The following is a 25,400-nucleotide window of genomic DNA, read 5'->3' on the forward strand; positions in this document are numbered from 1 at the left end:
AGTGCAGGGAAGGCAGGGAGAGAACGGAGCAAGGATGCCGTCTGATAGTCCTGCCCCGGCAGGAGGGGTGGCCCCTCTGGGACAGGCGCCTCCTGTCAGTCAGGGGCAGTTCTCCCAAGCAGCTCCTGGGTGTGAGCTTGACCCACCGCACTCAGCAGCTGGAAGTGGGGATCTGGGCAGGGGTCTGGGCAGGGCACCACCTGCGTCCACTGCACCAGGCAGCAAACTGGTCAGTGCGAGCCACACGGTCAGCAGAGGACAGAGCCAAGGTGGCCAGGGCCATTTCCCTCTTCCCAGGGGCAGGACAGACAGACTCGGGAGTCAATCCGCTATGGGGTGGAAGTGCGGTGACGGGAGGAAACTCCCTCCTCCTTCAGTGCTGCTCCTTCCAGTCTCCCTTGTCAGTGTCAACATGCTTGTGCACTTTGCATCCTGTGTCTGCTCTGAGAGAGGACATGGAGCTAAGTGTGACACACACACAACGTCCAAGAGCCCACAGTCTGGGGCCAGAGCCACAAGTGAACACATGACGGTCCCACGACGTGTTAAGACACGTGATGGAGTGAAGCTCGGGGTTTGGATAGGCACCCAGGCTGGCGCCTCCCTCCATGTGAGGAAGTCAGGGGGCTTCCAGGTGTGCTGCCTCACTAAGGTGAGCAGGAAGGACGCACGTGGACGATGGGGAAGGGCCCCGCCAGCAGAGGCACTCGGCAGCCAGACCCGCCAGGCACCTCAGGACGGGCACAGCAGGCAGGCTTAAGAGCCAGGCGGGACATCACACAGGACCCAGTCAGGAAGGCCTCAACGCCTGACTGCAGAGCCCAGAGTCGGCCCTGGACCCTGGCAGCCTTAAGGGGTTTCTGGAAGAGGGGGAGTATGATGGGATTTGTACTTTAGAATGACGGGGGGTAGACTGGAGGCCAGGCCGTGCAGGGGCAGGAGAGGCATCAGCAGGAGATCCTGATACCCAGTGCCCAAGGCCCCCCAGGCCCTCCACTCGGGAAGCGTCTTCTGACCATTCACCTCCAGACAGAGGGGCCTTGGGCATTAACCTGGGCAAAAAAACAACAAACAAACAAACAAAACCCAAAACAAAACCATAGAAACCCCAGACGACCCTGGTGACCCCTGACAATGAACATGCCTGAGCTTGGAGCTCTGGGTGCCGGCAGGACCCGGGGGGAAGGCGGCCATGCTGGGCAGGGTCAAACCTGGATACCCCTGCTGCCCCTCAGAGACGGACAGTGACAGGCAAAGAGGCTGCAGAGGGCAGGGGCCACAAGGGGGGTCTGCAGAGGCAAGGACCCCCCGCCCCAGCACCCTACCTGAACCGTCTTACCTGTGGCACCTGGTAGGCAACTGCCTGTATCTTGTGCGCATTAAAAATGCTGGCACCAGAGGGGCCAGCATCCACGTCGGAGCTGCACCGCGAGCCGGCTGGAGGGTCTTGAGCAGGCCATCCATCCTCTCCAGCAGCGGTCTACTCGTCTGTGCGGTGGTGACTCCCACCCCGGCCTGCCCTCTGGTCAGAAGGCCTTTGGGAGCCAGGGTGCCCTCCGAGGCCGGGAGAGGGAGCTGGCCGCCACCTCTGCAGCCCTGATGCGGGCACCAGGTGCCCCCGCCCTCCACACACAGCACCCTTGGTCCCCCACAGCCTGAAATCGCTCCCAGTTGTTGATTTCTGTTTGTTTTTGGTTTTGTTTAAAGGACTTAAACCTCACCTTTGTGTCTCACTGACTCCTGGCCTCAAACCAGGCCCAGCGCTACACGCTCTTTATCGCTGAACTCATGCAGCTTACAAAGCGGGAGGATTGAAGCCCAGGCAGTGGAAATCCCTGCCTTTCGGTAGGTCCCGGCTTGGCCTGGGCCAACCGGCCGCTGACAGCGCCGTGACGCGGCCTGGGAGCGAAGGCGCCCGCGGCCGTGGGGCGCTGTCCGCGGTGCTGAACGTGGGCTCGGGCGCGCGCTGTCCGCGGTGCTGAAGACGCCCCCCGCGCCCCGGCTGCGCGGAGCTGGGCCCTCTTGCCCCCGGAGCTGCAGCGCAGCAGCCCGTATTCCCTCCCTTCTCTGGTGTTCTGAGTGTGGGGTACCCTTTCTCGAGTAGTCAGGAGACCCCTGGAGAGGTACACCTTCGAGAAGATGAGGAAGCAAATAAGTAGAAAGTTCCCCCTTTCATTGGCCAAACTCCAGGTGAGCAAAAGCAGTTGCCGTGGGGCATTTAGGGGTGGAGAGGCGAGAGGAGCGAGCATAGGAGCCTGCTGTCCCTCGTCTCCGCCTCTGCCTCCTGCATCCTTCCCATAGGTGCACGGGAGAGTAGCCTGTTCAAAGAGAGCACAATGTCAGCCACGAGACCCAGAACGCATTCGAAGAGTTGAAGCACTAATTTGTAGATGGGGATGGTAACCCTTGCCTGCCCTGCATATTTCACAGCGATGTTGGGAGGACCCTGCGCGGTCTGGGGTGGGGTGTGCTTTGCATGAATCAAACGTCCTTCAAAGTGGGGGTTATTTATCCATGTGCTCTGGAGACCCCAAAGCACTGCTGCCCTTTCAGGTGCAAGAGGAGAAGGAAGGCCCCCCAGCCCCACCACCATGTCCCATGCAGGCTGTAATTTTGTCATCCTTCATCCTTTGAGGGGAGGGTATGGGGACCTTAGAGGGCATAGGGAATCCAACCTCCATAATTCACAGAAAAAAATTGAGGGGGGGGTTTCACAAACACGTGACGAGTTAGTGGCAGAGATGGTGGGATGTCCCTCCTGCTCCTGCTCCAAAACCTCCAAACACTCCGTTGCTGAGCAGAGGATACTGGGGATGGGTTGAAAGGACTGAGTGCTCAGCTCTCCCCCACCCCTCCCCCTCAAACACCTCCCTTTCCTCCCCTTTCCTGCACAATCTCAGGCCCCGCCCACTCATGTTCCCGGGCCCACTTTGAAGGCCTTTTATCACCATTCTTTCTCCAAATTTCTACCCTTGTCCATGTTGGTTCCTGCCTTGACACCCTCCCCCCATCCCCAGCCCGCCAGTGACCTCATCTGGTCCTGATGGTTGTGCAGTGCGTGGGGGCTTAGCAGTGAGGGGGTGTTTCCTGTCCACTGGGTAGGTGGAGGCATCCCCAACTCAAGCACTGATTTCACCTGTCATCGCCCACCTGGGGCCCCGCACGTGAGGCTGGTGGCTTGGAGATAACCCGATATGGCAGATGGGCAAAGATTGCACAAATGAAGGTCTAATTGACAATCAATTGTGATTAGGAGCAAAAGGACGTCTTTATAGCCCCAGACACTCTAGGTTGAATTTGGGGAGATGGGAGGTTGTATCCAGGTATCTGGGAGAGGAAGAGGGGTGCTGTGCATCTCCACGATGGGTTGTTTCTCAGAGATGGTGAGGGGTGGGGTAGGGGAGGATGCGACAATCTCCCTGATCCTTGTCCACACACAGCAACCCCTCTTTCCATGGAAAAGCGACCCGTGGTCCCCCTCACACCCCATTGCCCCGCCCCCGCTCCAGATTTCCGACTGCAGACTTTGCAGTTCATTCTCTGCCTGCAGAAGCCCCCAGTAGAATGTTGCAGGGCAGGGAAGAAAGGGGAGAGGAGGACCTCCAAACTGCAGGACAGGCACAGTGCTTTCATCCAAGTAGCGCTCAGCCTTGGACCAGCCCACACCTCTCAGCAGGGAGAGCACTTTGCCGTGCTGAGTGTGTGTGTGAGGGGGGGACGCTTTGGAGAGGAGCACAGTGTGGTTGTATATTACGGTATAGTGTTCCATTATGCTTATTACCTATTATTTTTAATATACTGTATCCTACTTACTATGCCTTAGTGATAGTCACCATACATTACACTACGTCTACATTATATAAAACGTCATTTTCTGTGTGTCTGTGTTCACGTTGAATGAAACTTGTACCAAGAGAGCTCACATTTCTCTTTCTCACGTGTGCATAAAAGGAGGGGGTGGGGGGAGAGCAGACCCCTGCCCGCCCCCCCCCCCACAGTAAGGTGGGGGGGTTGACGTGTGGAGTGACAGGCATGGAGTGAGCCTGCCTTTCAGGGGCTTGTGACACTATGTCACACTGAGACGCGGCCACCCAGAGCCAGGTCGGGGCCCAGCGCATGGGACTTGCCCCCTTAGGGTGCCCAGCAGCTGTGCCTCACGGGGGATCAGGCAGCAGCCCAGGGGACAGGGGACCTCCGTGCGGCTCCTCACGGAAAGAGTTGGAGGGGGCACCAAGACCAGCCCGGAGCTGGTGGGGCAGAGGGTGAGGCTGGGGGCAGGGGTGTGAGAGTATCTGTGGGTCAGGAGCTCCAGTGTGCCCGGCGAGCGCTCATGGATGGATCTGCGCTTGTGCGGCGTGTGCTGGTGCACGAGTGTGTGTGTGTGTGAGGGCGCGTGAAGGGATGTGCACATCTATATTCAAACTTTGCTGGGGGAAGGGGGGAGAGAGCCTAGGAGTCCCTCCAGGAAGGTGGGGGCGGGAAAGAGATAATTGCCTCTCTGTGATGAGAGATTATCCACCCTCCTTCCCCCAGAGGTGATTTATAATTTAAAGATAAAGGGTAATCAAGTCCTGGCAAGGAAGGACACAGTGTTGTGGGTCTGATTAGAATCTCGGACCGACCAGCACGCGGGGGAGGGGACGGGCTGGGGAAGGGGAGGTCTTGCCTCCCCCACCCCCCCCCACCCCGCCCCCGCCTCCCCGAGGCTCAGCATGTCCGAGCTTGGCCCAAATTACAGCCAATCGGTCCCCCATTATTTCTCCCAACTTTTAATTTCTGCTTCCAAAGGATCATTGCCCGCGGTAATTGCAAAGGACCCGTCCTTGTGCGCAGAGCGGGCTCGGGGGACCGCAGTGCCAGGCGGCGCACCCCGCTCGTGCACACGCCCGCGCGCACCCCCGCCACACAGCCGCACACCCTGAGGACACTCGCACGCGCGCTCCCACCGCCGGCTCCCACCTGGGTTCCGCCGCGGCCGGGGTGCGGGTTGGCGGGCGCCGGGAGGAGCGAGCAGCGGCGGTCGCGCCCTCGGACGCCGGCCGGTCGCCCCCCCCCCCCCACGAGGGCCGCAGGGCCCCGCGGTGCAGACCTCGCCGCCGTAGGCAAACGTGCGCACACACGGACCCGGGCCCGAGGCCTTCTCTCTCCGGGCGTGGAAAGGGCGAGTGTGCTGTCACGCTTCCCCCCCTTGAAGGCGATAGATTTCTGCGTAGGCCTCCCGCCGTTCGCACGAGCCCTTCGGTCCCCATTTTGGGGGGCGGGGGCGGGAGGGCCGGCCGGCCGGCCGTCCCTATTTTCGATGGCACTTCTAACGAGAGACCCCGGGGGCCGCCGGCCCCGCCCCCGCCGGGGACCCGAGGCCAGACCCTGATGTGACGACGCGAAAGGGGCGGCGCGGGAGGGGCCGGAGACCCCGCGACGCGAGAGGAGACCCCGAGCGCAGCGACGGGGAGCGGCCGGGCCGAGGTCCCCGGCACGCCTGGGGGGGGGAGGGCGGTGCTGACCACGCGGCCGAGACCCCGGGAGCCGGCCGGCGAGGAGCGCGCGCCTCGCCCCCGCCGCCGCGGGAGCCGCCAGGGCGCCGGGAGCCGGGGAGAGGCCGGCCGGCCGCCGGGAGGCCGCGGCCAGCGCTCCGGCGCGCACGCCCTCCGGGGCCTGCGCCGCCCCGCCGCCGACGGGCCCCGCAGCGCCGTAAGAGCCGGGCCGGCCCCGCCCCCGCGCCCCGCGGGCCGGCGCGCCGTTTCCGGACGAGCGGAGGCGCAGCGACGCGCCGCCGGCCGCGACAGGCGCTCGCGGAGCGCACCCCGGCGCGCGGCCGTGCGTCTGTCGGTCGGGCTCGGGGGCCGTCCGCGAGTCCCGCGCGGGGCCCGCCTCCCGCGCCCGGGACCGTCCGCAGCCAATTAGGCGCGCGCGCTAACGAGGGCGGCGGGGCCCGCGGCCGCCGGCGGGCGCACGTGTGTGCGGCGAGGGGGCGCGGGGGCGCCGCCGGCGGGGCCGCCATAAATGAGCCGGCCGGGCGCGGCGGGCGCCTGAGGCGGCGGCGGCGCCAGGCAGCACCGGCCGAGCGCGGGGCGGCCCCGGGAGCGAGCCGAGCCGCGGCGCCCGGGCCGCCGGGGATGGGAGCCCAGTAGCCGGAGGGCCCCGAGCGGCCGGAGCGGCGCCAGGCCGGCATGAGCGCGAGCGGCCCGGCGGCTCCCGCGGACGGCCCCGCGCCGCCGCCGCCGCCGCCCGGGCCCGGCCCGGGGCCCGCGCCGCCCGCGCCCGCCGCCGCCGCCGCCCGGGACGCCATGGACGGGCGCGCCGAGCTGCCCGCCTTCCCGCGGGCCGGAGCCCCGCCGCTCGCCGCCAGCGACACGGTGCCCGCGCCTCCCGAGGGGGCCGGGGCTCCCCGGCCCGCGCCGCCGCCGCGCCCCACCTCCTTCTCGGTGCTGGACATCCTGGACCCCAACAAGTTCAACAGCAGAAGACGCCGCTGCGTGCTGCTGGGCCCCGTGGCGCCCGCGCCGCGCGCCCCGTACGCCCCGGCCCCCGCCGCCCCGGGACGCCCGCCGCGCCCCGAGGAGCCGGAGCGCCGGGCCCTCGCCGCCGCCGGAGGAGCTGGAGCCGGTACCGGAGCGGAGCCGCCGCGTGAGTAGGGCGCGGCCGGCGCCGGGTCGCGGGGGCGGAGGGACGGGCTGCGTCTACGCGTTTGCGCTCCCAGGACCCCTCGGCGAACCTGGCCGGCCCGGCCCCGAGGCTCGGTGGAAAGTTCGCAGCGCGCGGGGCGCGCACCAGCCCGCCCGCCGCCTGCGTCCGACCCGGACTCCGGGGCCCTCGCCGCCCGCTGCCTCCCGAGATGCCTCCCCAGGGCTGCGGGCTGCCCGGCCGGCCCCCGTTTGTCCCCCGCGCGCCCCGGGCATCGGAGGGTAGTAGGTGGCGGAGGAGGAGGGGTCGCGCGCGGCGACTGGCCCGTGACCTCCCCACTCCCAACGCGGCCTCCCGAGGCCTCCCTCCTTCCATTCCTTTTTTTCTTTCTTTCTTTTTCTTTCTTTCTCTCTCTCCCCCCCCCCCCTTTTTTTTTTTGGACAAATCACACTAATTGTGACAAAACGCTGGTTATCTCTGGAAAAACAATTAAATCCCTTCGATTACAGTTAAGGGGAAATGTGCTTAGCGGCGGAAAGCGGCCGGTAATGGGGCGGCCCGCGCCCCCGGCCCGGTCGATATCCCATTACGGCTGCATGCATATCTCTTTCAAGCACCTTGCAAACTCCCCCCGAACATCTAAATTATAGGGTCAAAATTCGGATAATTACTCGATTAAAACCTATTACACTTATTAGGGACGCTATTGATCGAGAATTGCATTCGACCGGCTCCTGATTGCTTTTGGTGCCCCCTCCCCCGGCCCGTCCTCCCTCCAACTTCCCGGGCCCCCTGCCCAGCAGGGAGAGGCGGCACAGGGCGCAGGGCCACGGCGGGCCTTCTCCCCACCTGTGCTGGGCTTCCTCGGGGTTGGGCCGAGATGAAGGAGGAACACAGCCAGGCTTGCTGGAGGGGAGTCCTTCAGGCCTTCACCTTGGCCAGGGTTCTGGGAGTTTCCCCGCAGAGCCTCCGCTCAAGTGGGGAAAAAACATCCCAGTCTGAAGGCCCAGCTTCTCGGTGGTCAGGTCCCCTGCCTCCTCAGCCCACCCCCGGACAGAGCAGGAGCCGGATGGCAAAGTGCTCTCAGGGTCACCTGGGGGACACTGCCTGCTGCTGCTAAGGGGTATGGGTGGGGGCCAAGACACCTGCCCTGCTAGCCTCTGAGCAGCCCCTGGGGTCACCCTGGCCGAATCTTCCAGGATGGAATTTATCCTTTATTCTCTAGTTCCCTGTGCCAGCCTGACTGGGGCCTGGTGCGTGACTGGGCGGCACGGTGTTGGGCACCTGCCCTGGCTTCTCCCATGGCTGTATGACCACCTGTGGGAGCAGGGGCTGCATAGAAACACCCCTCCCCCCGCAACCTCCCTCCAACCCCTGACAGATCCTGACCAGGACAGATGCTTTCTTCCAAATTTCTGAGATTCAAATCACAGCCACCGCGAGGGCCTCTGCTTGGAGGACCCGGGGCCGGGGCCGCAGCTCAGACTCGGCCTGGTGGGGACGCCCATCCCGGCTGGTCTCAGTACCGCTCTGGACCCCCCCTGCCCAGGCCCTCTGGGGCCTCAGCTGAGGGGCAAGGGTGGCCAAGTTCCAAGCCCCAAGGCTTGAGGTAGGGATGGGTCCAGGGCAACATTTTTGGTCCCCCAAATCGCCTCCCGGCAGCGGGCTCCAACCTCACCCCAGGCCTCTGGCCGGCCCGCTCTCAAATGCCCGGTAATTGGCTGGCCCGGAGCCTCGTGGTTATTGGAGGGTAATAGATGCTGAAATAAATTAAATGGCCGTTAACTACTTTGTACATGACACAAAATGAGTTTAATTAAGTTTGTATCTGCCCCGCAGATCGATGGGATCTTTCCCTCCTTAGTGTGCTGGGGGCCGGTCTGGCCCCGCTTGGGCAAAGGCACCCGCTCGGGAGATGGTGGGAAGGGGAGCCTCTGGAGAGGAGGAACGCACAGGGGATGGAGGGAGAGAGCACAGGAGGGTGAGAAGAGGAGGGAAGAGGGCAGGGAAACGAAAGACCTAAGGGGAAAGGGGGCAAGAAGAGAAGCAACGGAAACAGGAAAAGGGACTCCTTAGGGGGAGCAGGACGCCAGGGACCAGCGAGTGGAAGGGAGGGCCCAGGTCCTAACTGTCCTGTCCTCCCTCCCGCCCCGACCCCGCCCGCAGACGCCGGCGACCCCTGCAAGGCGGACGAGGCCGAGGCCAACGGCTACAGCAGCGGCGGCGGCCGCAGCCCGAGCGCGGACAGCGGGGACGAGGCGCCCGACGACGAGGACGAGGACGAAGCGCCCGAGGCGGGGGCGGCGCGCGGCGCGGAGGCGCGGGGAGGCGGCAGCGGCCTCGGGGCCCGCGGGTCGGGCTGCCAGGGCGAGGCCGAGGAGCCCCCCGGCGCCGTCGACGAGGCCGCGGCCCCCGGCCCCCGTGGGAACTCGCCCGGAGCGCCGGGCCAGCCGGGAGCCCCGGCGGCGGCGGGGCCTGGGGGCGCGGGGACGACCCCGCAGGGCGCGGCAGCGGCGGCGAAGCCCAAGCGGAAGCGCACGGGCTCCGACTCCAAGTCGGGGAAGCCGCGGCGCGCGCGCACCGCCTTCACCTATGAGCAGCTCGTGGCGCTGGAGAACAAGTTCAAGGCGACACGCTACCTGTCGGTGTGCGAGCGCCTCAACCTGGCGCTGTCGCTGAGCCTCACCGAGACGCAGGTGAAGATCTGGTTCCAGAACCGCCGCACCAAGTGGAAGAAGCAGAACCCGGGCGCAGACACCAGCGCGCCGACCGGCGGCGGCGGGGGCCCGGGGCCGGGCTCCGGGCCGGGCGCGGGGCTGCCCGGGGGTCTCAGCCCGCTCAGCCCGTCGCCGCCCATGGGCGCGCCGCTGGCCATGCACGGCCCGGCCGGGTACCCGGCGCACGGCCCCGGCGGCCTGGTGTGCGCCGCGCAGCTGCCCTTCCTGTCGAGCCCGGCGGTGCTGTCGCCCTTCGTGCTGGGCTCGCAGACCTACGGCGCGCCCGCCTTCTACGCGCCGCACCTCTGAGCGCGGCCGCGGGACCGGACGCGACGCCGGGCGGGCGGCCCTCGCGCCTCCGCGGCCGCGGCCCGAGGACCCGGGGGCGCCGCCGGCCGGCCCTCCTGCGAGGCTGCGCTCGCGGACGCTGTGTGTGGCCGATTGCTACGGAAGAGTTTTACGTGTATGAACGACTGTCCGCGCGCGTCGGGGCCGAGCCCGGCCCGCTCGGAAGCACTGTGCCGAACTCTACGCAACCAATAAAGCGCAGGAGGCCGCGCCCGCGTCCCTCAGGCTCCCGCGCCGCCCGCCCTCCTCGCCGCCCCGGGTGCGGACCTCGGCGCGACCGAGGCGCCCCGGGCTGCTCCACCCGGCGCGGGGCTTGGGCCCGGGTACCCCCGCGTGCTTGGGGCCGGGCGCGCGGCCTCGGCGGCCGTGCGGGCTGAGGCTCTGGGCCGAGGTCGCGGGTCCCCGCGCCTTGCCTGCCCCGCCGCGGCGCCTCAGGGATGCCGCCCTTCCCCGCCCCCGCCGGGGCCGCGTGGGGGTGAGGGAAGCCCAGCCGGACAGGGTGGGCGCGGCTGGGGCCTGGGGGCGCTCCCGCCGGGCTCCTGCCCCGCGGCGCCTCGGGCCGGCCGGCTCACCAGGGCGGCCCGGGGAGGAGGAGGCCGGGGCTCCCGCCGCTTCGCAGTGGGGGAGAGCTGGGGCTGGCCGGGCTGCAGCGACCTGCCCGCTGGCGCCCGGGCCGGACCCCAAGCCCAGCCCGCGGGAGTCCGGTGCGGCCACCTCTCCTCCAGCGGCCGGCAGCCCCGCTCTGGGCGCCGCGGCCACACGGGCTCCTGGAGCCCTGGGAGCCAGCGGGGGGCGGGCGGGGGAAGAGGCAGCGGCGCCTGGGCCGGGCCAGGTGGCTGCCCCAGGCGAGAGCTGAGGCTGGGTGACACGGGCCCTGCTGCAGCCCCGCCGGCACTCGGGGTAGGCGCCCACGGTCGCTGGACGCCGGCGCGGGGGGCGGTGAGCCTGCCCGCTTGGGGCTGCTCCGTCGCTGAGCCCAGCGCCCGCGGAGAGCGCATCCCTCTCTGAGTTCGGCTAGCGAGCTCTCAGAGGAACTCTTCCCTGCGCTGGTCACCACCAGCCGCCGTGCACAGGGCTGGGGCTGAGGCTGGGGGTGCGGAGCAGGATGACCCTGCAGCAAGCGGGTGGCAGCCACCCCCATCCCAGCCCCACGGAGTGGAAGAGGGCGCCCCGCGTTGCTCTCTCCATCACTAGTGGGCAAAGGGTGGGGGAGGAGCAGCCCCCGACCATCAGGCAGGGGGGCGGGACAGAGGCAGCTGGAAATGCCCTGCCCACTGAGGCAGCCCCACCACCCAGGCCTCTGGCCTCCTGCAGGCTGCTCCTCACCTGCCTCAGACCCGGGTTCCCCGCCATGCACCACCCCCGCCTCTGCTCTCCCCATCAGCACTGGGGCTGGTGCTGCTGAAATTCTCTAAGCAACCGTCCTGCTGGTGGTTAGCCGCCATCCAAATCCTCCACCCAACCTGCAGGCAGCCGAAACGTCCCTGAATCTAAAAGGACGGGGTGCAGAAGGGTGAGGACACCTCTGGTTTCACTGCTGAGGCCTGGGCCTCCAGGGTGTAGACAGCTGACAGAGGAGCCCCAGAAGGTTCCAGAAGATCGTGGCCTGCAGTCTTCGGCATTACTGTGCACTTAGCCCAAGCAGGGTGCCAGGGGCTGCCAAACATGAAGCTGGGCGGAGAGTCCAGGGGAGGGCAGACCCATCGGGACCTGGCAGGAGCCCGGTCTGTCCCCACGGGTCCCCTGTCTCCATGCCCAGCTGGAACAGAGGGAGAGGACAGGGAAGACCAGGGCTCCCCGACCCCTTCCTGCCACCCCTGTGAGGCCTGGCCCTGCAAAGTCAGCCACTGCAGAGGCCAGGAGGGAAGAAAGAGGGAGGGAGCTTCAGGCCTCCTCCCTCTCCCGATCCCACATCCCGCCCTCACTCACCAAGGTCTTCCAGAAACAAGGCGGCCACACCTGGGGACCCTCTGACATCAGTCAACCGTGGCTCAGAACAGGGGTGCAGGGATGTTGGAACGCATGAGGTAGGGAAGCAACGCCCACCCCCCCACTCCTGGACTCAGCCCTGAGCTGGTACCACAGCCGTGATCAGACCACACCCTAGGCACACGCGGGGCGCCCTGAGCAGCTGTGCAGGCCTTGCGGTGGGAGCGGGGGCGGCTCCCGCCCCTCTCCAGGCCCTCCAGTCTCTCCGGTACACACCTGCCTGTGCTGGGCCCGTGGGGCTGCACCTGTGTCGGCCCGTCTGAGGCTCCCCACACCCCAGGGGCACCCGAGCTGTGGTGATCTGCACGGCCACGTGGGAAGACGTGGGCCCTGGCCCTGCCTGCGGGGCCCTGCTCCTCCTGGCGGTGTCCGCAGGCCCAGCTCCTGCCCCAGCTCTCCGCTCGCTCGCCTGTCGGGTCCTCAGAATCTGCCATGGGCCTGGGGCCCTTGGGGGTGCTGGCTCCTCTGGCTGCTTCCCCAGGGACCCTCAAGTTGGCCCCACCACCCTTGCTCACAAGAAGCTTTGGGGGGCCCCTGCCTGCCCAGTTCTCAGCCTGGGGTTCCCGAGCTGGAGACAGAGGGGCGTGGTGGCCCTGCGGGCACCTCATCCCTGTCCCTCGTGGTCCCACTTTGGTATCCGTGTCATGAGGACTGGCTCAGCCCCAGGATCTTGGTGCGCTCCGGAAAGGCCCTCCACCAGCCCCTAGGAGCAGCCCTGGCCCCAGAGAGCCTCCACCCCCAATCCCAGAATGGTATCCAAGTCATTTCCATCACGTGGAAGGAGCAAGCGCGGACACGCACGAGCACCCAGAGGCCTCCTGAGGGCTCTCCTTCCCGCACTGCCCCCAGCCTCCTGCCCAGGGACTGCTGCGTCCCGCCCTCCCCCACCGTGCCCAGCCCACGGCTGGCTGGCTGCGGTCCCTTGCCCTGTGTTAGGGTTGGCTTTGGTTGCATGAAAGAGAAAATCTGAATGAACAGAAGCTGAAAGGAGATTGTTTATTTTCTCTTGTGTGAGGGAGGGAATGCTGGCCTTTGGCACCCCCAGACAGCTAGGACACCTTCCCAGAGTCCTTGGGGAACCAGCTCTGTCCAGTTCTCCACTGCCCCATCCTGGCTGGGCTGGGCCTCATCCTCATGGACCCAGATGGAGGGTGAGGCTCCAGCCATCACATCCACATTCGAGGCAGCAAACAGGAAGAGGGAAGAGGGGCATGACTGCTTCCTTCTGAGGAGCTTTCCAGAAGCCCATGTAAGAGCTGCTCACATCTCATTGGCCAGAACTTGGTCACATGACCACTCCTAGCCAAGAGAGGTTGGGAAATGTAGTTTTTTCAGCTGGTGGGATCTCATTCCTGGTAAAAACGGAGCGTGGGTATGGGGGCTGCTAGCAGACCTGCCACACTTGCAGAGCACCCCAGCAGCTCTGCCCACTTCCCTGCCCGCCTGCCCCACTTAACTTTCCACTCGGGTGCATTGGGGACCGTCAGCCTCCCCCAGCCATGGCCACATCCCTGGGGGGACGCTTGCCTGGCCTGCAGCCTGCCTCACACTGTGCTCACTTCCAGCTCGGGACCCCCACCCCCCCACCACCCCACCCCCACGGCAGGCTCACGCCCCCTGCCCGTCCGCTGCGGCCCTCCCCTACTCCTTGCCGGCCTGTATTGGCATCCAAACACTCTCTAGAGTCTCCACGCAACCCAGTATTGCTTCCGGCAGCCTGCTGTGTGGCCCCTTTCAGAGCCAAAATTACCAAAAGAGCTGTCTACACTGGCCTCCCTTCCCCCGCCCATCACAGCCCTCTCGCCAGCCCCCTTGCCCAGCAGGTCCCTTCTCAAAGCCCCAGCAGACCCCAGGCTCAGTGGGCTCATTGCACCCACCTGGCCCTCAGAGGCGAGGGTGAGCCCCAGGGCCAAGCCCAGCTCGGACGTGACCACAGCCTCACCTCACTCCCACCCCCAGGACCCACTGAACTCCTGCTCCCCACCAGCCCAGGCCATCGTGTCCTTGTCCCCATGGTACCCCCTCCACACGGCAGCAGAGGCTCTCCTGTGGCCGCAGCTCCAGGCCGCCCAGCCCTCCCCAGGCCAGTGGTACCAGCCCATCACTCAGCCTCCCGTGCTCCTCCCCCCTCCCCACCCCCCCAGTTCCTCACTTGTGACCATGTGCCCTTGCTCCTGGTCAGCCAGCATGACCTACCATGTCCCCCATCCCAGGGTGGCACCCAGGTCTCCATCATGGGCCACTGAAGTGGCACTCAGCTGAGGGACCTCCCTGGGGCCACATGCAGCTTCCTGGAGGGTGTGGTGTTTCCATGGGGAAGGGCAGGGCTGGAGAGATGACTCTGGCACCTGGGGGCAGGCAGGGATCTACCAGGTCATTCTCAGGGGTGCAGGGACTGTCACTCAAGGGGAGGGTGCAGGGCTGAGGCACACAGGTCCACGGGGGCAGAAGGGGGGTCTCGTCCATTCCAGGGCTGCATTCCCTGCAGGCAGGTGACAATTCTGGGTGCCATGCGCCACCCCATACCAGACAGCTGTGTGGTGGCCCCCTTTGGAGAAGCCCCTTCTGGGCACAGGCCCATTCTCCATTTTGCCAGAGCACAGGGCTGATGGTAGCCAGGCATACAACTTTTCCTGCTTTCTGGACAGCTGGGTGCTGCCCTGTGACTAGATTTGGCTAAGTTGGCATGAGCAAAGCATGTGCTGCTGGAGGGTTCCCAGGGAGGCTCCTCACAGGAAATGGCTGAGCCTGAGGCATACCACCGCTTCTGCAGACCCAGTGATGGCTGGAGCTCCAGCAGCCACCTTGGGCCAAGAGGTAGCCTTGGGGACGCAGGCCCCACACTCATGCTGGGAAGGGATGAGGCCCAACAGCTCCATATGGCCTCCTCACCAGCCTGGGCACCACCTTAGGAGAGAAGCACATTTAAACCCTTGTGTTCACAAGCCACGGTCACTTGGAGTCTTCCATTCTGTGCAGTCAGCTCTGACTATGCCACTCTGTCACTGTAACAGCCCTGCCCGTCCTCCCTCCTGCCGTCCCTCTGCTGCTCCCTGGGCCGGCCCAGCCAGTCTGCCCTGGACAAGGGCACACCACCATCCCACCCCACACCCCATGGCAGCCCCTGTGGCCCCAGGCTGGAGCCAGAGCCCGCAGCCCTCCCGCAACCCCCACGAGGACCCGCTCCTGCCAACCCTGCCCGCACTGTGCCACACCACCTGCACGGACGGGCACCCCCACTCACTGCTCCTGCCCTCCGCCCTCCGGAAGAGAGCCCGCCAGGCCCGAACGCTGGCCCTGGCGCCCCCTCGCTACACAGCCTCGGGAGGCCCCACAGCCCAAGGCCCACTCTGCCTGCAGTGCTGTTCTTGGTCCTCATCCCCTCATCTCCTCTCCCCTGGGCACCGGGACCACACGCCAGCCCCCGCACCCCACCACGCACACAGGTGGTACAGGACAAGCAGCTCCCGTCCCACCCAGCACAGTCCGACACCCTCTGTGGCCCACCCCCAGGCCTGCAACGCTAACCCTAACCCTCTCCCCTCCAGGCCAGGAGCCCCTTCGGGGTGGTCGGTTCCCAAAGACCACTCAGGGCAGGAGGTGAAGTGGGAAGGGCCACCGAGTGTGGCTGCTGGGCCTGGGACCACCCCCCCCCCCGCCCCCCCACCGCCAACCAAGCGGTCCTGCTCCTGCCGGGTCCTCAGTGGGGGCCCTGCCCTCCTGCATGCAGGTGGGCTCCCGGAGGCACTTGGGTGTGGCTGTGCCCTGCTGGCTCCAAACCCACCTACTGCCCAGGCTGTCCCAGGCCCCGCCCCTTCCTGACTCACAGAGTCCGGAGCAGCATGTGAAAGATGGGGGGGGGGGGGGGGGGCCGCACGGTGCTGAGGGCACCAACAGAGGGCGTGCAGCTTCCTCTGCTTCACCTGGGGCCTCTGAGGGCAGTGAGGCCCACCCCAGGACCCCTCAGCACTCAGTCACGTCTCAGGGGCTCAGCGTGGTGGAGCCTGCACCCCGAGGCACCATTGTTGGGCCCCACTGGCCAGAAGGGCCAGCCCAGCCCCCACTGCTCCTGCCAGCCAGAAACACACAGACCTGTGGGTTTGTCTTAAACACTCACGGAGATTCATTAAAAGATATGATGCAGGGCTTCCTAGGTGGCGCAGTGGTTAAGAATCTGCCTACCAATGCAGAGGACATGGGTTCGATCCCTGCTCCAGGAAGATCCCACATGCCATGGAGCAACTAAGCCCGTGTGCCAAAAGAAAAAAAAAAAAAAAAGATATGATGCAAAGAGCACCAGTCACAAATTAGTCCTGAATTAAATTTTATAAAAACACTTTCTCTTCTTTCTTACTCCTAGTTCTCTAACGTTACCTGAAGTTATACAAAAGAGAACAGAAATATAAGAGGTCTTTAACACGGGCATGTATTACAAAGGTACAGTAATGAAGACGATATGATGATATATAAATAGGCAGACAAGTTGATGAGAGAACAGAAAGTTCAGAAACAGAACCACTGCATGTGGGGACTTTAATAAGTGAGAAAGGCAGGATTTTAAATTTGTAAAAAAAATGAATTCATTACTGGTGTTGGGACAACTGGGTGGCTATTTAAAATAAAAAACTGTATTTCCAGAGCCACGTTTTATATCAAAATAAGTAGATCATTTTCATAAATATGAAAATGAAACCTATGAAAGTACTAGAAGAAAAGATGGAAGAATTTTTTAATGTAATCTTTGAGTGGGGAAGGAATACAAAACTCAGAAACCATGAAATACTGGTTAAATTCAACTACATAAAAAATGTATATTGCAAAAAACAACATAAGCAAAATCAGAGAACAAAATGAGGAAGTGTTTGCAACTCATCACATACGGCTTGTTTTTTTTACTGAATAAAGAGCTCCCGCAGTTTAATAAGAAACCAATAGGCTAAAAGAAAATTGAGCAAATGGTATGGAACATAATTCACAGAAAAGGAAAAAAAGAAATGAACGCTTCAACATATGAACAATGCTGGCTCTCACTCCTAAGAGAAATGTCAACTAAAACTGTAACACGCCACTTTCTCATGGAGCAAAGATCAAAACCATTCACAAAGTGAGAGCCAAGGCACCTGGCTGGCAGAGTACTGAAGGAGTGTCCAACACACAGGCACGTGCACGCGCACGCACGCACACACTGCTAGTCAGCAAAACCACAAGCCCCACTGGATCAAAGCATTTAAGGAAATGTCTCTCCAATCATCAGCTAACCACTAAGCTGCCAGGCAGGGACTTCAATGCCTAAGCACAACAAAGGACACAGATTTTACAGAATCAGTCCAGGAAACACACTAAACAAACAGACAGCAACAGCAACAACAAATTTGGGGGATGGGAGGATCTTCCAGAGTTTTCACATCATATTGTTTAAAATGTCAAATTTTCAACAAAGAAAGAAAGACACAAAAGAAAGAAAAGAAGGAAAGAGAGAAAAAGAGAGAGAGAAAAGAAAGAAAAGATAGACAGACACACACACACACAAGAAGAACCAAGAAAGTATAGCCCACACACAGGGAAAGAAGCAGCCAAGAGAAACTGTCCCAGAATAAACTGAGACGTTAAACTAACTAGACAAATACTTTAAATCAATTACTTAGAGTACATTCAAAGAACTAAAAGAAACCATGTCTAAAGAAATAAAGTACGAGAATGATGTTTTATCAAATAGGGAATATCAATAAAAAGAAACAAATTAAGGAAAAAAAAATTCTGGACTGAGAAAGTACAGTAACGAAAATGAAAAATTCACTAGAGTAATTCAACACCAGATTTTAGTTGGCAAAAGAAAGACTATGACCTTGAAGAAAAGCCAACAGGTCCAGTTTGAGACACAGAAAAAAGAATGAAGAAAAATGAACAGGCCTCAGAGGCCAACGGATGCCATCCAAGCCTGTACACCTGAGGGGAGCCCTAGGAGGAGAGAGAGGGGATGGGGCGGAAAGAACCTCTGGAGAAATAGTGGCCAAAACCTTCCAAGTGTGATGAGAAACAACCTCTACAAGCAAGAAGCTCAACAAACTCCAAGCAGGACACACACACAGAGACCTGAGCCAGACACGTCATAACTAAAAGAGGCGGAATATAAAGGCAAATGGCATGGTGAAAGCAGCGAGAGAAAGACCTGACTCGTCGTGTATGAGGCGTCTGCCTAACAGCTGGCTTCTTGCCAGAAACCCTGGAGCCCAGACGGCAGTGGGATGACATGTGCAAAGTGTTGAAGGAAAAAGACTGCTAAACCAAGAATTCTATACCCAGCAAAACTATTCCTCAAAATGAAGGTGAAACGAAGACACTCCCAGAGAGACAAAAATGAGGAGACTTCACTGCTAGCAGACCTGCCCTACAAGAGACACTGAAGGGGGTGTTTCAGGTTGAAGTGAAAGCACATTCAAATCCTCAAAGAGAAATAAAGGGCACTGGGAAAGGCAACTGCAGAGCCAAATAAGAGACAGTATAGATGTGCTTATGTTTGTAAATCTTTTCCTATTTGATTTAAAAGACAACTATATAAAGCAATAATTACAGACCTATGTTGATGGGCTTACACTCTATGAAGATGCAATTTGTATGACAAAAACAGCAGAGATGGGGCTGGAAGGAAACAGAGCTCTAATGGAGCAATTCTGTACACTATTGAAATTAAGCAGGTATTAATCCAAACTAGATTGTATTAAGCTGTTCACTGTAATCCTCAAAGCAACCACTGAAAAAAATTACTTAAAAATAGTGAGACACAAGGGAATTAAAGTATTACAAGGGTATTAAACAACCATTTAACACACAAGAAAAAAATAGAGGAAGAAAGATTTAAAAAGACATGTAGAGCTTCCTAGCTGGCGCAGTGGTTAAGAATCTGCCTGCCAATGCAGGGGACACGGGTTCCATCCCTGCTCCAGGAAGATCCCACATGCCGTGGAGCCACTAAGCCCATGAGCCACAACTATTGAGCCCATGTGCCACAACTACTGAAGCCCACATGCCTAGAGCCCATGCTCCACAACAAGAGAAGCCACAGCAATGAGGAGCCCACACACCACAATGAAGCGTAGCCCCTGCTCTCCGCAACTACAGAAATCCCACACACAGCAATGAAGACTCAACCAGCCAATAAATAAATAAATAAATAAATAAATTTATTTATTTAAATAAAAAAGACATGTAGAAAAACAGAAAAATGGCAGACATAAATCTTACCTTATCAGTAATTACATTAAAGATAAGTATATTAAACACCCACTCAAGCAACAGACTTGGTAGAACAGATTAAAAAACATGTTCAGGGGCTTCCTAGGTGGCGCAGTGGTTAAGAATCCGCCTGCCAATGCAGAGGTCACGGGTTCAATCCCAGCTCCAGGAAGATCCCACATGCCGTGGAGCAACTAAGCAAGCCCGTGTGCCAAAAAAAAAAAAAAAAAACCATGTTCAAACATATGCTGTCCATAGAAAGACTCTAGATTCAGAGCTATAATGAAAGTAAAAGGCTGGAAAAGGATATACCACAAAAGCAACCAAAAGCTACACTAATACCATACAAGAGAGACTTTAAGGCAAAAACTGTTACTAGAGACAGAGAAGGCTATGCTGTAGATAAAGGGTCAGTCCATCAGGAAGAAATAAGTATAAACACATATGCTCTTAGCAACAGAACCCTAAAATGCATAAAGCAACAGCTGACAGAGAAGGGAGAAACAGATAACAACAGTAGTTGGAGATTTCAATACCCACTTTCAATAATGGATTTAACAGCTGGTGTAAAAATCAACAAGGGAAAGAAGACAGACAACACTGTCAACCAGCTAGACCTAACAGACTCCACAAGACACCCACCCACAGCAGAGCACTCATCTTCTCAGCTGCGCATAAAACACTCCCCAGGGCAGACCACAAGCCTCAAATTTTGAAGAACTGAAATCACACAAAACATGTGCTTTGGCTACATGGAATGAAATTAGAAGTCAAATAACAGAAGGAAATTTGGGGAATTCACAAGTATGTGGAAATTAAATAACAAACTCCTAAATAAACAATGGGTAAAATAAGAAATCACAAGAGAAGTTAGAAAATACTTTGAGATAAAGATGGATACACAACATATCAAAATGTAAAGAATGAAGCTAAAGCAGTGCTAAGATGAAAATTTACACCTGTAAACACCTACATTAAAAAGAAGATAGATCTCAAATCAATAAGCTAAACTTCCACTTAAGAAACTAGAAAAAGAATGAAAAATACTAAACACAAAGCAACCCAAAAGAAATAATGGAGATTAGAGTGGAAATTAATGAAGTAAAAAATGAAAAATAATAGAGAAAAACAACTTTAAATAGACCAATAAAATTGATAACCCTTTAGCTAGATTAACCAAGAAAATTAAAAAAAGGAGTCAAATTTCTAAAATCAAGAATTACAAAAAAAAAAAAATTACAGAAGAGACATTATTATCAACCTTACAGAAATAAAAATGATTATAAAGGAATACTATGAAGAACTGTGTGTCAACAAAATATAACAAATAACCTAGATCAAATGGACAAATTCTGGGGACTTCCCTGGTGGTGCAGTGGTTAAGAATCTGCCTGCCAATGCAGGGGACACGGGTTCCATCCCTGGGCCAGGAAGATCCCACATGGCACGGAGCAACTAAACCCATGCATCACAACTACTGAGCCTGTGCCCTAGAGCCCACGAGCCACAACTACTGAGCCCGTACACCACAACTACTGAAGCCCGTGCACTCCAGGGCCTGCAAGCCACAACTACTGAGCCTGCATGCTGCAACTACTGAAGCCTGCACATCTAGAGCCTGTGCTCCACAACAAGAGAAGCCACTGCAATGAGAAGCCTGTGCACCACAATGAAGAGTAGCCCCTACTTGCCACAACTAGAGAAAGCCTGCACAGCAACGAAGACCCAACGCAGCCAAAAATTTAAAAAAGAAAATAAAAATGAGATAAAAGAAATGGACAAATTCCTAGAAATACACTAACTACTGAAACTGACCACGTGGGATTAATCCCATGAATGCGAGGGTGGCTCAACATATGAAACAGTTAATATAATGCACCACACCAATATAATAAAGCACCAAAACCACACGACCATTTCAGTAGATGCAGAAAGTGCATTTGACAAAAACTCAACTCCCTTCACGGTGAAAACACTCAACAAACTAAGAACATAAGGAAACTTCCTCAACCTGATATAAGGCATCTACAAAAACCCCAGCTAGCATCACACTCAACGGTGTAAGAGTGAAAGCTTTTCCTCTCAGATCACGGACAGGACGAGGATGTCTGTTCTCTCCAATTCTCTCAGCCACAGCAACTAAGCAAGACAAAGAAATAAAAGGAATCCAAATTGCGAAGGAAGAAATACAACTTTCTCTTGCAGAGGACATGACAGTGTGTATAGAAAATCCTAAGGAATCTACACACACACAACTATTAGAACTAATAAATAAGTTCAGCAACGTTTCAGAATATAAGACCAACATTAAAAAATCAGTTGTATTTCTATGCATTAGCAATGAACAATCCAAAATTGAAATTCAGAGAACAATTACATTTACAATGGTATCAAACAATAAGACATTTAAAAATAAAGTTAACAAAATAAATGCAAAACTTGTACACTGAAAACTACATAAGAGAAGAAATATAAAGAACACCTAGGGGCTTCCTTGGTGGCGCAGTGGTTAAGAAGCCGCCTGCCAATGCAGGTGATACGGGTCACCTTCCCTGGTCCGGGAAGATCCCACATGCCACGGAGCAACTAAGCTCGTGCGCCACAGCTACTGAGCCTGCACTCTACAGCCCGTGAGCCACAACTGCTGAGCCCACGCACCACAACTACTGAAGCCCGTGAGCTTAGAGCCCATGCTCTGCAACAAAGAGTAGCCCCTGCTCGCCCCAACTACAGAAAGCCCGTGCACAGCAACAAAGACCCAACACAGCCAATAAATAAAAAATTAATTAAAAAAAAAATAAAATAACACCTAAATAAGTGGAAAGATATTCTACATTCATTAATTAGGAAATTTAATCTTAAGAAGACATCACACTGGACTCTTGAACGTCGCAGGGGTTAGGGGTATCGATCTGCTGTGCAGTCAGAACTCCACATGTAACCGCATTCAGTGCCCTGCATCTACGGTTCTGTCCCCAAGGATCCGACCAACCACGTCTCACGTGGTACTGTGGTGTTTACTGTGGCAAAGTCTTTGTGTAAGTGGACTTATGTACTCAATCCCTTGTTGTCAAAGGTCAGCTATACTTCCCAACGTGACCTCTAGAGTCAACACAATCCCTGAAATTTCAGATTCCTTTTTTTGGTTTTGTTTCTTGCAGAAATTGACAAGCTGATCCTAAACATTTATTTGGAAATGCAAAAGATCCAAATGGCCAAAACAATGTTTAAAAAGAACAAAGTTGGAGGATTTCAAAACTTACCACAAAGCTACATTAATCACGACACTGTAGTAGCAGCACAAGGACATACACAGGCCAAGGGAAGAGAGGTGAGAGCCCAGAAATAAACTCACGTTCACGCTTGACTGATGGCCAATAAAGCCACCAAGAGAATTCAACGGGGAAAGAAAACCTTTTCACAAATGATGCTGAGACAACTGGACATCTCCCTGAATGAAGCACAGACAAAAATTAACTCAACATGGACAAACGGCCTAAAATTAAGAGCTAGGTCTTAGAACTCTCAAAAGAACACACACGCGTATATACTCGCGACCCTGGAGTAGGCAGTGGCTGTTTGGATATGACACCAAAAGCACAAATAACAAAAGGAAAACTAGTTATACTGGATATCATCAAAATTCATAATGTTTGTGTTTCAATGAACACTACCAGGAAAGGGAACACACAGAATGGGAAAAAACGTTTGCAAATCATACAAGGGTCTAGTACTCACAATATACAACAAACTCTTACAACTCAAAACAATGATTTAAAATGGGCAAAGGATCTAGATGTCTTTCCAAAGAAGATACATAAATAGCCAATAAGCACATGAAAAGGTACTCAATATCATTAGTCATTAGAAAAATGCAAATCAAAACCACGAGATATGACTTCACACCCACTAACATGGCTAAGATTAAAGACAGATAATAACAAGTGTTGCCAAGAACATGGAGAAATGAGAACGCTAGTCCCTGCCTGAGGGGATGCAGAACGTTCCATCAGTAAGTCACACACGGAGCTACCGCGTGACCCAGCCAGTCCACTCCCAGGTATAAACCCCAAAGGACTGAAAATACGCGCCCACACAAAAACCCGCACACTAATGGTCACGGCAACACCATCCATAACCCCAAAGTGCAGGCAACCCAAACACCTACAACGAACAGGTACACGAAGCGCGGTGTGTTCACACTGTGGCGTGTCATCCGGCCACAGAAAGCGTTGAAGCAATGACACAGGCCCCCGCTGGGAGGAGCCTTGAAAACAACTCGCTAAGTGAAGGCAGTCTGACACGAAGGGCCGCCTGCTGTCGCGACCCAGTCACAGGAAACGTCCGGCAAAGGCGAGTCCAGAAACAGACAGGAGACGAGAGGGCCGGGGCTGGGGGTGGGGGTGCGGGGTTTCTTTCAGGGTGATGCGACGTCCTGGAGCTAGACAGTGGGGGGCGGGGGGGTGTTGTACAACACGGTGAACCTACGCAACGCCACCGAGCTGCACACATCACCGGCGTGAAGGCTAGGATACGTGAGTGACATTGTGAAAAAGACAGAGTGAGGGAGCTCCCCACGTTCTGCCGTGGCGCCACCCCCAGGCCGCCTGTGAGCTGGAAACACCAAGCGGACCGCTGGCCCCCTCGTGTCAGCGTGCAGTGTGGGCTTTCCTTGGAGCGGAAGAAGGCTGGGGGGAGAGGCTGGGGGCTGCACACTTGTCCTGGAGGTTGGGCCACCCTGAACCACACCACAAAGCGGACAGGCTGTACATGACGCCCACCACAGACACGTTGCCTGAGATCACCCCAGCCCACGAGGCTGGCAGAGCTGTGAGCGATGGCCGTGGTCCCCGCAGCAGGGGAGAGTCCACATCTCTGGGGCGTTTTAAGCAGAATGCACGCTATTTCCCGCATCACACACACACTGTAATTGTGGCTGTCGTCATTGCCCAGACCCAAGTCTGCCTTCCCATCCTAGCATGATGGCAGAAGAGGAGCTGACGACCAGAGTGGACCACACACACCCGGCCTGGCCCCCTAATTCATCGCATAGTTAAACTGGTTTGCGAACTTCTCGTGCTTCTTCTGGTCCATCTGGTTCATGGCTGTGACCACCCTCTGCACAGCTGCCCTGCAAGGAAAGCACAGCAAGATGTGGTCAGGGAGGACCCTGTTAGGGAGGACCCTGTCAGGGCTCCAGGCTCCTGACTACAGCCTAGCTGGCCTCGGGCACTGGTCCTGGGGTGACCACCACGCTCAGACCACTTGCGAGTTCCCTGCGGACGGGGGACACAGCTTGGAAATAGCCAGAGCTTCCCTGTCCAGGGCTGGAGACCATGGTGGGTGGCTCTGCCCCGAAGATGGCCTTGCCCGCAGCCTGGCACCTCTCCCATCGCTCCCTGAGCCCTGAAGACAGCTCCCAGGATCCCCAACCTTGCCAGCACCAGGCTACACCCCAGAACAAGGGCACGGCCTGCCCAGCCAGAGGGTGGGGAGCAGCATGTGGGTGGAGGTGTCAGGACACGCCTGATCCACTCAGCCCAACTTGTCTCGCCTAGCTGTGCACGGACCTCCACGTCCAGCCGAGAACACGCCTGGCTGCTGTGATGTGGTGGCGTCCGTGACTGGGAGGAAGCCGCCAAGCCTGGCAGCAAGGAAGCCTGGCCACGACCACACTCCAGGGGTCAGGCACAGCCTCCGGGTCCCACAGCTGCCGCGAGACCCTGCTCCCGACCCCTCGGAGGACGCCCCCAGCTCACGCTCCTCGAGACACCGGCACCCACGGCACGGGGACCACTGGCTGAGCCACGGGAAACCAGCCTCATGCCCAGAGCCCGGAGGCCAAGTCTGCCTCTGGACGCAGACGCGCACGGCAGACCGGCAGCGAGAAGCTGTGTCCACAGCCACAGGGGCTCTACCTCCTGCCCACCCGACTCCGGCGGGTCCTCTGCCTGGTGGGGACGCCCTGTGAGGCCTGGGCACAGACCAGGGCAGGCGCAGGGGCTGCAGGAGTGTTCCAGGGCACCTGGCAGCAAGGAACGCCTGGGCCTGCCACGCAGCAGGATGGGCGGGGGATGCGGGCCAAGGGGCTCTTACTTGGCGAAGACTTTCTTGGAGATGCGCGCGCGCGCGGTGTCCGCCTGCCGCTTGAGGTCGGTGAGGCCAGGGTGCTTGCTCCTCTTGCCCCCGCCTCTCCCGCTGAGCCTGGACGAGCCGAGATCCACCCCAGTGGCCGCCTCCACGTCCCTAACAAACCCGGGATCCAGCCCGCCTGCAAACAGACCCCGAGACTTCAGAAAACACCCGGCACCAAGCTCATCCCTGGTACGGGCAGGGAGGGCTGCCTCCACTGACCCCTTGGGCAGGAAGGCAACCGAGGCTGGCGGCCCGTGGACACTGCCACACACAGGCTGCTTTGGCCTCTGGGCTGGACTGTGCCCCGCCAGGCCCCCAGGCGTGGCCTCTAGACCTGTCTGCTGGCCGGAGGGT

At 58.6% G+C, this 25,400-nt stretch overlaps 2 protein-coding genes across 2 annotated transcripts in view; one reads left to right on the top strand and one right to left on the bottom strand.

The window, feature by feature from the left end:
- The first annotated feature begins 6,170 nt into the window (after positions 1–6,170).
- Positions 6,171–9,650, top strand: NKX1-1 (NK1 homeobox 1). The gene is made up of 2 exons (XM_057706828.1): positions 6,171–6,627; positions 8,791–9,650. Exons 1-2 carry the CDS (start codon positions 6,171–6,173, stop codon positions 9,648–9,650), a joined length of 1,317 nt encoding a protein of 438 aa, XP_057562811.1.
- Positions 9,651–15,665: 6,015 nt separating this feature from the next.
- Positions 15,666–25,400, bottom strand: part of UVSSA (UV stimulated scaffold protein A) — a 32,630-nt gene continuing 22,895 nt past the window's right edge. The window contains exons 13-14 of the mRNA XM_057705600.1: positions 25,008–25,182; positions 15,666–24,042 (exon numbers count right to left, since the gene is read on the bottom strand). Coding sequence (XP_057561583.1) covers positions 23,949–24,042; positions 25,008–25,182 — 269 coding nt within the window. The 3' untranslated portion in view covers positions 15,666–23,948. The remainder of the gene's footprint in view (positions 24,043–25,007; positions 25,183–25,400) is intronic.

This window comes from Hippopotamus amphibius, chromosome 13, assembly GCF_030028045.1.
Source record: "Hippopotamus amphibius kiboko isolate mHipAmp2 chromosome 13, mHipAmp2.hap2, whole genome shotgun sequence".
NCBI classification, from domain to species: Eukaryota; Metazoa; Chordata; class Mammalia; order Artiodactyla; family Hippopotamidae; genus Hippopotamus; species Hippopotamus amphibius.